Below are 12,677 nucleotides of genomic sequence, written 5' to 3' on the forward strand. Positions count from 1 at the left end.
AGTTGTCACAATATTCTTTTATTAAGAATAATTTTTGTTTTCTTTGTAACAGTCTAAGACATAAAATTGTTTTAATTTCTGTTAAGTAAGACTATTTTATCTAATATTGCCTTGATTTTTTGTTACCTTAATTCATTAAGACAGTACGTTATAAAAATGGATTTCATAGAATATTATTTACATACAGTTAGTGAATATTATTTACATATCGTTTTTTTATCATAATTTTTGTTCTGATTATTTTCTTCTAGGTTTTGTTGAAAAACACGGACAACACCGATAACTATGAAAATGCTGAAGTGAGTGAGAAATTTGTAAATTCATTGAAAGTTTAGTAATTTTGAATGTTTGAAAAGAAAATTGAAAAATACCATGTTAATTATGCTGACAATATTATTTAAACCATGAAAGTCAAAGAATATCTGGAGTATTCCCTAATTATCAATCTTCTATGTATGCAGTTAGGTTCCTAACCAAAAAAGTATGCATATCAGAGATTGCAAATTAATATTTAAGCAACAAAAAAACTAAAATACTCTTGAAACTTGGCAAGTAATTAATGAAAATGAAAGATTAAAAATATAAAAACGTGTTTGATTGACTGACAAAATTGAAAGGTAATTATTAGAAACATCTTCTAATTAATTCTAGCAATCAAACTTATTTTTATTTTTTGTAATCCTCAATAGTTATTGGCGATATTTTGATACCGTTCTTGTTTTATTTCTGACTTAAATATTAATTTTTGACACTAAATGTGATTTTTTTTAAATTTTACGTCTATCACACGGGAGGTCAAGGGACAAACGCGATTTTGATCCCTTGTACCAATTACAGGTTGGGGGCGTTTTCCACTCCTCTGAGATTTTTGATTTTTTCAGAGAGTATAACTCCGAAAAAGTAAGTGTGGAAGAGGGAGTTGTTGTAATCCTGCAACCCTCCTTAGCAAAAGAATATCGGCCATTTCATTCCCGTGGAGATTCACATGGGAAGGTACCCATTGCAAATGAACATCATGATTAAGTGAAATGAGCTTTAATTTAAGCAGGATAGAGGTGCTATTAGTTTTAGGGATCATTTTATTTTAACAAATACATCGGAAGTTTTGAGGTGTGTTTAGGCTTATGATGAAGACTCATAAAAGATTATTTATTAAGTCTTAAGTAAATTTCTAATATCATTAATTAAACCGGGAAAGGTATAGCTCATGCATGATTGAACTAAGCAGCTGCTAAAGCACAAAACAGTGTCCTAGTGGGAAAAAGAGATTCAAGATCTTTGTTCCTTTAATACTGATGAAAACTAAAATTAATTTGCGTGGATGTCTCTTATCACTTACCTGATCTTCAAGGAGCTTGCAAGGTCCATTATGCCAGAACCATGGAAGGTCCATGCAAGAGCCATTATTGCATAAGATAACGATAACTCTTCATCATGAATTTTAGCACTGATGATGGTACTTTGTTGCCAAAATAGCCATAATTCTCAAACTTGTTTAATTGTGCTTATCATTTTCTTCACTACGTTATTTTTTAGTTATTTTACATTAATTTGAAAAGAATAGGCTCCTTTTGCTTTAAGAATTTACAATTATATTCCTAATTTAAATGTTTATTTAAATTTAGTACCATCCATTAAAAAAATTTTTTAATAATATTATGTATATATATTTTTTATTTGAATTAAATTTTAGGTCATGTACAACATACTGCAGTCTTTTGCTTTTTTTGTAATGGCTGCTCTTGTAATGCGGTTGAAATTATTTTTTTCACCTCACTTGTGTCTTCTAGCCTCATTGTCAATGTCTGGAAAGGTAAATATTTTCTGTATAATATGTTTTAGAAAAGCATTTAAAAAAAGAACTTTATTGAAAGGCATTAAAATGTCTCATATGTAATTTTTTTAATGAATGGAAACAGTTTTAGGTCTGTATTGATATATTATATATAAAAATTAAAAGATATATAGATTGCTAAAATTTTACAGAATATATTCAGAAATTTCTTTAACAATCTATATGCTGACTACTTTGTTTAATTCTAAAAAAATATTATGAACTTAAAAAAATATCAACTTTTAAAAATATAATTATTATTATTATTATGCATAATTTAATGTGAATAACTCATTGGTTTACAAAGAAAAATTTTCTTTTAGGTTTGTTAAGTTTACAAAAGCTTCTCCTTTCAAATTTTTTATTTTTATTTTGGAAGTAAAAAATAAGCACTTAAAAAGTAGCAAAATTTTATTTGTTTTGTAAACAAATTAACACATGGCAATATACGATTTTGTTGGTCTAGAATTTTCCCTTTTTATTTCTGTATTTTCTAAGCAAATTTGGTCTACATTGAATAATCAAGATGAATGATTGTTTTTTATTTCTTTAAATTCCAACTGCAAAATCAGAAATTATTTGCAATTTTAAATTTTTTTTTAAACCAAATACCTTAATTTTTATTCATTTATTTATTTTTAAGAATATTAAAGAAATATGATAGTTAACATATAAAAGTATTGATCTAGTCATGGAGAAAGCTACCCAAGTTTGAAGTAAAGAAGATTTTATTTGTTGTGTAAACAATTTGTTTTTAAATTAAAATGTTAATATCAGTTCGATTGTTTCATATCACTTATTTAAATAACAGATCATCAATTATTTAAAACATTCCAATAAATATTACAGGATGGTACGTAAGTGCAAAATGTAAAGAAATCATGGTGTATTTAAATGAAATAAAATTTTAAAGAAGTACATAAGTGCAAAATGTAAAGAAAATATTTTGTAAGGAGATAAATATACACAAAATTTGTACACAATTTTTTCAAACAAGAATTTTTTATTGCTGTTTTAGTAATTATTACCTTTGGCTAAATAGTTCTAATTCATAAAAGTGTCATGATATTTATGTTAGAGATTTTTCTTTTAGACTCGATACTATGGTCTAAACAAAATAAACTTGTTTCTAAGTTTTTCAGATATTTAGATGCCAAAGAAGTAAGATTTTACATTTTATTCGGAATTCTGGGTGCAATGAGCGTACAAGGTGTAACAAATATCAAACATCAAAGAAATATCATTGGTGAATTCAGCAATCCTGATTTAGAAGAGCTTATATCCTGGGTGAATACAACTCTTCCTGAAGGTATTTATTGATCATTGTTAATTTCAAAGTGAATGAGTTGTTTAACATGCGCTTTCTCCATATATTCCGCCTGTTGATAACTTAAATTCCAGTTTAAATTAATTAATTGGGATTTGTGGTTAAATGTGTAGTCGAACTAAACATTAAGATTTAAATAAAAAATATATAATTCTATTGTAAAAAAAAAAAAATTCTAATACTCCTATAATTATTTGTGCATTTATATATAAAAAGATTAAGGAGAACACTGTATATATATATATATATCCCATATATTTGTGAAGAATTGTTGTTCCATATCTAAGGCCCACTTGAGTAATAATGAATACTTGTAACAAATATTGATTTCCTAGTAGATTAAGTCTTGAAAACAATTTGGCTTGCCTTGTACAATAATATTATAGTAAAATCCTAATTAAAGTAAAGTATTATATTTCCCAGGTTTTCATCAAACCTCATTTCATTAGGAGGTTTAAATAATATGCTGAATTGAATAACAAAATTTAGTAATATCAGTTACTTTTTTTTTATTTCAACAGATTATAATTCTAATTCCAGAATGTTTGTTGTTGTTATAAATAATGCTTTATATCATTCTAGTTTGTGTTTGTTTTTGTAAGTGAAACATATTTTAATTTCAAAAAATATCATAGATGCTGTATTTGCTGGCCCAATGCCTACAATGGCTAATATTTTGTTATCCACCAGAAGACCAATTGTTAATCATCCTCACTATGAAAATTCTAAATTAAGGTAATTTTCTTTATACGAGGGTTGTCCATAAAGTAAGGTTCCCAAGGAGCTGCGGATGCTAGGAACGCTGTTAGGCGGGATTTGGCGAGACTGGCATGAAGCTTAGCTCCCTTTCTCCCAGTTCCCACCCCGGTGAGCTGTCTACAACATTCATTCTTGTCTTGGTAGCCGTGAAAGATGGAGCTCTCATTTGTTTCTCCCGCCAGGTGCGAATTACGCTCTTTGATTAATTTTTTGAGTGCAAAAAACGTTCCTCCGGTGGACATTCATTCCAAACTGTGTGAGGTGTACGGGGAAAAGTGTATGAATGTGCAACATGTCTGCAAATGGTGCGGAGACGAACAACGTTCTGGCCGGGCATCGTTTTCGGACAAAGCGATTGCGAAAGTGGAAGAAGCAATGCTGAAAGATCGAAGGGTAACTGTTCGGAACCTCAGCGAGATGATCCCTGATGTCAGCGAGTCCTGCATTCACAACATTTTGAGTGACCGCTTAGGATATGCCAAGGTTTGTGCAAGGTGGATCCCGAAAATGCTGACGGATGACAACAAACGGCAACGTCCGCACACCGCCCGTGCCACAAATGTTCTCATCAACAGATTTGGATGGAATACTGTCACACACCCCCTTACAGCCCAGACTTGTCCCCCAGTGATTATTGCCTCTTCTCTGAATTAAAGAAACACTTGGGAGGGACGCATTTCACAACCGAGGAAGAACTGAAAGAAGAGGTTTCAAGCTATCTTCGCGTCGCGGCGGCAGAATTCTACGACTTAGGCATAAAGAAGATGGTACACCACATGCAAAAATGCATTGATCTAAACGCCAATTAAGTCTAAGCTTTCCAAACATATATTATTCAATGCCAATAAACATATTTTTCATTGTAAAAATTCGTTGGGAACCTTATTTTATGGACAACCCTCGTATATATTGTTGCTTTGTTTACCAGATTATTTATTGAGTTTAATTAACCTAAATTGCCCTTTAGTCATACTAAACATACTAGTCAGGGCTTGAAGTTAACAACGGTCTGTCTGTATGAGACCATTAAAGTTTGACTTGAAGCATAAAATAATTAAGCTATTTTGTTTAATTTTCAGTTTCATGTTTTTGTCCATGTTTGTTTTTGTCAGAAAATAGCACATTTCTCCAGAATTATTACATTAGATTTTTTTGTGTTGTAAATTTTCCTTTCAATTCACTTAATTAACTTTTCTTTTCAAAAAAAATCAAACCGAGACATATAAACCTAATAATATCTATTAGTCACTGGTTTTTCAGATCAGTGACCATATGATTTCAATTCCTGCTTGTTATTAGGTGAGAATTCATATAGAAAAAATTAAATAATTACTCACTCAGTTTAGTATATAAAAATTAATGTGATATAGTTCATGTGCATTGCTACCATTTGCAGGGCCTCCTTTGCTGTTAGTATGCAAAAATAGTTGTTTTTATTCCCCAAGGTCAAAAATAGTAGTCTGAATAGTAACCTCAGTAATAAATATTAGTAGCCTAAATAAATGGTATAAATAAAAGTAGCATATTTGGTAAAAAAAAAAATGTGATAAAAGTAGAAATAATGTGAATTTTGTGAGTTTCATTTTTAGGCGGGATTAGCGGGTACACTGCACACTTCGGTATGTCCCATGGATAAACAAAAATATTTCTCATAATTCAAATTAGTTTTTCAAATTCTTTCATTTTTAATATGCAATGCCATTAGGACACAAAAAATTTTAAATTTGAGTTTGGCAAAAAATTAATTAAAATAGTAAATTTTATTATAAAATTAGTAGTCTGTTTTCTAAAAATAGTCACTTTTTAGCTTTATCTCTATTTTAGTAGCAAACAGTCACATTTTAGTCTTCATCGAAGGCTGATAGCATTCTGAAGGCATTTGTGATATAATTGCTGCTCAAAGAAAAAAAGAACCCTCATTTTTCAATGGAGATTTAGATTACCATTAGTACGACAATTTGATCATCAAGTTTTTGTATTTTCATTCATAGATGTCTCGGTAAGTGTAAAATGAACATCAACTGAAAAGAAGATCCCTGCAAATATATGTCATGTTGAAAGAAAAAAAATAAAAAGTTAGATATTTTGGAAAAAAACCTTTATCTAGTGACATCAAATTTAGCCTCATTTCTTAGGAGTCAATCCAGCCTTAAGGGAAGACGAAAAGTTAGAGAGTACAATTTTAAATTTGAAAAAAAACAACGTATCTAATGCTTAACTCAGTCTCATTCCCTAGTAGTCATTCCAGTCTTATGGGGTGGAACAAAAAAAATTAGAAAATACTATTTTAAACAAAAACAAAAAAAGCCAATCTAACAATGCCAAATTCAGCCCAATTCCTTAGGAGTCATTCAGCAAAAGTCAGCTTAGGAGTCCTGGGGCCAAAAAATTAGAGAACACAATTTTAAACATTGTAGAAAAAATATCCTCAAAGTCTCTTATTTCTGAGTTATTCCTGGAAAACAAAAATAGGAAAAATATTTTTTATGACAAAAATATTCAAAGACTTCAATTTCTATGTTTGAAAGATATTTCATATGACTGTGACAACTAAAATACTATATTATGGGTACATTTTTCAACACTTTTGTATTATCTAAATGCTGTGACTATTCTTATGAAAAGTGTTTAATTTTTCAGAGAAAGAACCAAGAATGTTTATCAGATTTTCAGCAGGAAACCTATCAAAAAAGTGTATGATACGCTACTGAGCATGAAAGTTAAATATGTTATTTTAGAGAGAAGCTGGTGCTTCGGGAGACGAAGGTACCTAATTTCTAGTTATTTAATTTTTATTTAATATTATGAAATAATGTGGTGGATACTGGAAAAATCTGGGAATTTAAAAATGCCACTGAAAAACATGTACAATTTTAGTTTGGGTGTATTTCAATCCCTTTACGAGATTAGATCCTCTCGAGATATCCCATTTGATTATCCCCAGCCTCAAATCTTTAGATCTCACCTATGCAACCTTTTTTTTTTTTTTTTAAATGTAATTAGAGTGGTGATATCATTTCTGTGTCAATTTAGTAAATAATTCTAGATAATGCTTGATTTTCACCACTTTCTATTAAAAATGTATTTTTTAAACTTAAATTAAATTTCTTAACATAAGATAAGAAACAATTTTGAAACCAATTTATATCAATCTTGATTATTATGCAGATATTATGATTTGTTTTATTTACTTACATTTATGTACAGTAGAACGCCGATTATCCGAACGTCCAATTATCCGAACTATGTCTGCATTCGTTTTTTCTTCCCTTTTTTTAGGTTTAGAATGCTTTTTAACTTATCGACAATTTTTCTAAATTTAGAAGAATAAATAATATCCACTACATTTGATGACCATATTTAATTTACAACGTTTTTTAACAGTTTTCTTATAGTAGTCATACGTACATGTATTGTTATACAGTTAAACCTACATGCTCCAAGTTCCCTACTGTTCCAAGAATGCGAACTTCATTTTAACAGTCTAGAACAGTGTTTCCCAGAGTGTGGTACGCATACCCCCGGGGGTACGGGAACAGTTTAGCGGGGGTACGCGTTCTTATGCGAAATATCTTGCAAGAAACGAAAATTTCAAATTTTTTTTATTTAAAAACAAAACTAGCCATGAAAATTTACGATTACGTATTTTTATACTCGCTATTTTTTGCAGAGTTAACAGTTAATAATTAGTGTGTCAACAGCCAGTTGTAATTTTTAACTTTAGTGCAATTTTTTTATAGTAAAAAATACATTGATTTTTTTTATTAGTGGTACACAGCGTTACGAAAAATTTAGAAAGGATACACAAAAGTTATAAGTTTGGGAAACACTGGTCTAGAACATCAAAATGATGTTGATCCAGTTCAGTTGATTATTTAAAAAGAATAAGGGGCATGGCTGCTCTAAAAAGAGCATCTTCTTTGAAACAAAAGTCTTTGCTGGATTTCTTTTGCAATGGAAAATAAAGAAAAATGTGGTAAAATCAGTAATTGACAAAAAAATTATAAAAAGCTGAAATATGATTAAAAAAATTCAAGATGAAAAAAAAAAGTTTAAAAAAATTTATCAATAAAAAATATTTTAAAAAAATTACTTTTAAACACGCCAGAGCTATTTTAGATAGTATTGCCAGTCCTAAGCCTGGAATAAGTATGAAGGGAAGTTAGTGCATAAATAATAATACTAGATTTTAAACAACTTTCCAATTATCCGAACAACATTCAGTCCCGAGCAGTTCGGATAATCGGCGCTCTACTGCATTTAAATATTTATTTGCGTTATTTTGTTTAATATCATGAAAAAGTTTGTTACTAAATAATAGTAAAAAAATTTATGTATTTACCATGAATTTATAACACATACAAATATATTTAAAAAAAAAAATTGAATTAAACCGTGCTAGTTTAAATCTAAAATTTACTCTGATAATTCCAGATAATTTGTTTTTATCCAGAGAGTGGCTTATATTCAGAGAGTGTAAAATGAAATTTTAAAAATTAATTGAACATATTAGAATCGAGATTTTTATTTGAATTTATTTATTTTAGGGAAGGCTGTGCAATGGTGGATTTATGGGACATAGAAGATCCAGAAAATAAAGACAAAGAAAATCTCTGTCAACGGATTGTTAAGAATCCATATCCCTTTAGAAAAGTTTTCAGAAATGCTATGTACACAGTTTTAGAAATTTAAATAAGACTTCAGGCAAATAAATATAAATAAACTAACATCAGGAGAAGCCATTTTAGCATATCTCTTTAAAATGTTTTTTACAGTCTTGCATTTAGATTAAACTAAGAGAAAGAAAATAGAATAGTTCTAAGTGAAAGATCTAGTTGTTAGGAAGTGTATTCTTATCATATGGCTATATCTTGTCTTAAATGCATTTTTTATATTAAATTTTAAAAATCATGACAAATATTATAGCTTATGCAATTTTAACCAGTTTTTGTTTTTAACAATCCATTTAAACTCATTTTTAAAATATTAATGAAGTTTTTTTATAATAATTTCACCTAATTTAAATAAATTTTCAACTACAAATTAAATGAAAATTCAAACATATAATTCGAAAGTAATCTATCATGCCTGCTTTAATTACTTTCCAAAGTTGATTAGAATGGAAAAAATTATTAGCTAATTCAATATTGTAATCAAGCTACGTAACTTATATGGGAAACCATGTAACCTAATCATTAAAACTCTCAGCATGATAGTCACTATGTTAATCAAAATAATAACTTATTTTAAATTATATTTTTTCCATTCTGAATTCTTTCAAATTTGGAAATGTGTTTTGTGCTTAAAAACAACACATTTCTAAAGAATAGTGTACTATATTCATTGTTCATTATCATATGAATTTTAATCATAATGTTCAAAAGTTGTGGCATATAATTAGCTCATTTAACTTAGTTTAACTTAATAACTAAAAGAGAACAGGGGGGTTTATTACACTAATATCTCTATTTTCTCCCTTTTTAAATTTCCTAATTTTTGTTTCAGTTATATACTTAAAACTTTATGAGAAAAATTTGCTCTGTTAATTCAACTTAAATATAAAAGAGGAAGATGACTACTCGAAATATTGTTTTTATTTAATTAAACTATAAAAAAGAGGCCTTCCCAACATTAAGTCCTTGTTTTTTCAGCTTTCGAATTTTTGTTTTAATAATTTATTTTTAAAAAAAAATTATTGTAAGTAACTTAACTTTTTTAATTCAACTTGATGACTGCAGAAAACCACTAAAATTATTTATAACAGTAAAACTCTCCTGGAAAAGCAAAATTCTGTTACTTTTTTGTGATTACTTAAAACACCCTAATTATAAATTAGCTCTAGTGTATATAAACTAATACATCAGATTAGTGCCAACTGCTGAAATAGTTTAATCAAAATTGGAAAAAACATTGTAACAAATTTTCTTCTAAATAATTATTAATACTTTTAAATGTTTTATTATTGGAGCAAACCAAATTATGTGAGCTTGTTTATTGCTTGTGCCATATTTTTACAATAGCTAAATAAATTATACAATAATTTCAAAATTGTAACGATACACATTATTATCTTGTTAGATTAAGTATTATCTAATTAAGTCTATAATTCTAAGACTAATTCAATTCTTAGTTTAAGGTAAGGCCTAGTTGCTGACTTTCAAAATTAACATCATTTTCACTTGTTTTTTAGTACCTTTGCAGAGAAGGATACACAATTGTCAAACAAGCGCAACAATTAAATTATGAAAGTTTTCTATAGAATATTATTTACTTTTCATTTTAGTAACATTTATGTGTTTGTCTCTTTAAGCCTTTTATTTTATGTTCAATTGTTTTTCGTTACGTAACTTAATTTTATTTATCTGTTTTTTTAAAAATGTCATAAAATTAAAAATCTAGATAATAAATTAGTTCAGATTTTAATTTGATTGTCATTCTATCATTTATCAGTTTATTTAGTTTGCTTTGTCAATAAAAGCACTGTTTATTGTATTTATTTTTTAATGGTTTATGCAATTTGTATAGGTCAAGTGGAACAAATTTTAGATTCCATTATTTAAAATTTGAATTAAATTTAGGATACAGGCACCTATAGTTTTTAAACTAAGATCTGTAAAGCTTCCAAGCTTTAATCTAAAAACTACTGTAGTAAGGAAAACCTAATGTAATACCATTGCAGTGAGTAAAATATGCTACTAATAAAAGGCAAACCTCGAGCCAAGACTGGCTTTATTGCTATTCAATGGCACGTTCTATAATTTTTTTAAAGAAAGATTAGGTTTATTTCTTACTTACAAAAACAAACTGAAAATTAAATATCCAGATGCTTAAAATTAAAATAATCACGAATAAAATTAAACAAATAATAAATTTAGATTTAATAAATGACGCTGGCAAGTGAGAATTATATTCCAACACTCCCTCCAATTTTTACTTGTCAAGAAAGTAAAACAATTTTTAAAAAATTATAATCTAGCAAAACAAGTTTTTCAAATCTGTCTCTAGGTAAAGCCTTAGTGGAACATATCAGCGAAGTATTCATTACTGTTGATATATGCAATTTTCAGTTTTATTCTGACAAAGTGGAACTTGATGTCGATGTGTTTATGATAAACAAGATGTTTGTTATTAATTTTCATGCACTTTGATTATCAACATTCAAAGAAATACCATCTGTATCATACATTGATGATTCACTTATGTCACCATATAATCCCTTTAACAGCTGTAGATGCTGTTACGTATTCTGATTCTGTGATTGATGTTGATACAGAAGATTGCCAACTGGTACACCATGTGATCACACCACTTGATAACATATCCAGTAGTATATTGTTTGGTATCCATGTCTCCTGAAAAATCAGCATTAGAGTAACCTACAAGATGAGGATTTTCTGATTCTGCTATATACTATGATGTGGGGTAGCTTTTAAATATTTCATGATTCTTTTTACAGCATTCCAATGCACTTGACTATAGATATTTTTAAACCTACTAACAAGATTTATAATCTATATAATATCAGGATGTGTGGAAGTTGAAAGAAATAATACTGATCCAATAACTTCACGATACAGTACACAATTTGCTTCTGAAATCATATTAGGCTCAGATTATAGATTGACATTGGAATCTGTTGGAAAACTAACTGGATTGCAATCCTCGAGGTTGAACTGCTTCAAAATTTTCTTAATATTGGCTTGTGAGTGAATAAAAATTGAACCAAAGATTTCTCCATCTTTACATTGTAAGAGAATATCATCAACATACAGTATAAGAAAAACTTTTCTACTGTGGAAAACACCATGAAATAAACAAGGATCAGCTACACTCTGCTTAAATCCAAAGTTTAACAAGAATTCAAAAAATTTCTTGTTCCAACATCTTGATGATTGTTTCAAACCATATAGAGATTTTCTTAACTTAAATACTAAGTGTGCATCAAACATGGAGGAAGTAGCTAGTATACTTCTTCACTAATGTCACCATGCAAAAATGCTGTCTTTATATAACACTGCAATATGTTTAACCTTTTCTGTGCAGCAGTTGTTAGAATAACTCTTATGTCATATCTTGATGTTAGAGAAAATGTTTCTTTGGAATCAACTCCATCTACTTGTGAAAACCCTTTGGCACACAGCCAAGCCTTGAAACATTCAATATCTCCATTGGGTAAATACTTAATGTTGAATACCCATTTTGATTCAGTTATATTTTTCTCTTCTGGACATTCCACTTATTGCCAAGTGATATCAGTTCCTCCTTTATTGCATCTTTCCATTCCTTTGACTGATGTGAGTGCACTGACTGCTTCTTCATATGTTTTAGGGATTTTAGTAAAGTTTACATCATAACGTTTAGAAATTCTTAAATTTTTCAGAGCCTCAAACTATAGGATGAAGCTTCTTTTTTATCTGAATTTTGTGATTCATTCAATACTTCATTTTCATTCATTACTGGATCAAGTTCAATTTTATAATCAGTGGCGTCATCTTGATATTTAAAGTAATCAATCAAATGAATCCTGTAGATGAATCTCGAGCTAGAGTATTCTATAAATTTAACATTTCTTGAAACTTTTACAGTTTTTGATCTCGTATCAAAGAGTCGATAATTTGTTAAATTTCTTTCATGTCCAACAAAAATTGTTTTGATACCTTTTAGTGAAAGTTTCTTGTGCAATTGGTCAGGTACATGAAGATATGCCTCAAAGCCGAAAAAGTTTTGAGTGCTTTATTGACATTTGTTTACCAGTCT

At 28.7% G+C, this 12,677-nt stretch overlaps 1 protein-coding gene across 2 annotated transcripts in view; it reads left to right on the forward strand.

Moving 5' to 3' along the window:
- The window catches only part of LOC107446775 (protein C-mannosyl-transferase DPY19L1), a 28,916-nt gene extending 20,258 nt beyond the window's left edge, over positions 1-8,658 (forward strand). For both annotated transcript variants that reach the window (XM_016061534.4, XM_043047624.3), the window contains exons 16-21: positions 252-299; positions 1,694-1,813; positions 2,969-3,143; positions 3,797-3,896; positions 6,561-6,686; positions 8,468-8,658. In XM_016061534.4, the coding sequence (XP_015917020.3) occupies positions 252-299; positions 1,694-1,813; positions 2,969-3,143; positions 3,797-3,896; positions 6,561-6,686; positions 8,468-8,612 (714 nt within the window). In that variant the 3' untranslated portion in view covers positions 8,613-8,658. The remainder of the gene's footprint in view (positions 1-251; positions 300-1,693; positions 1,814-2,968; positions 3,144-3,796; positions 3,897-6,560; positions 6,687-8,467) is intronic.
- The last annotated feature ends 4,019 nt before the right edge of the window (positions 8,659-12,677 follow it).

This window comes from Parasteatoda tepidariorum, chromosome 9, assembly GCF_982258835.1.
Source record: "Parasteatoda tepidariorum strain Cologne lab strain chromosome 9, Ptep-v5.0, whole genome shotgun sequence".
In the NCBI taxonomy this organism is placed as follows: Eukaryota; Metazoa; Arthropoda; class Arachnida; order Araneae; family Theridiidae; genus Parasteatoda; species Parasteatoda tepidariorum.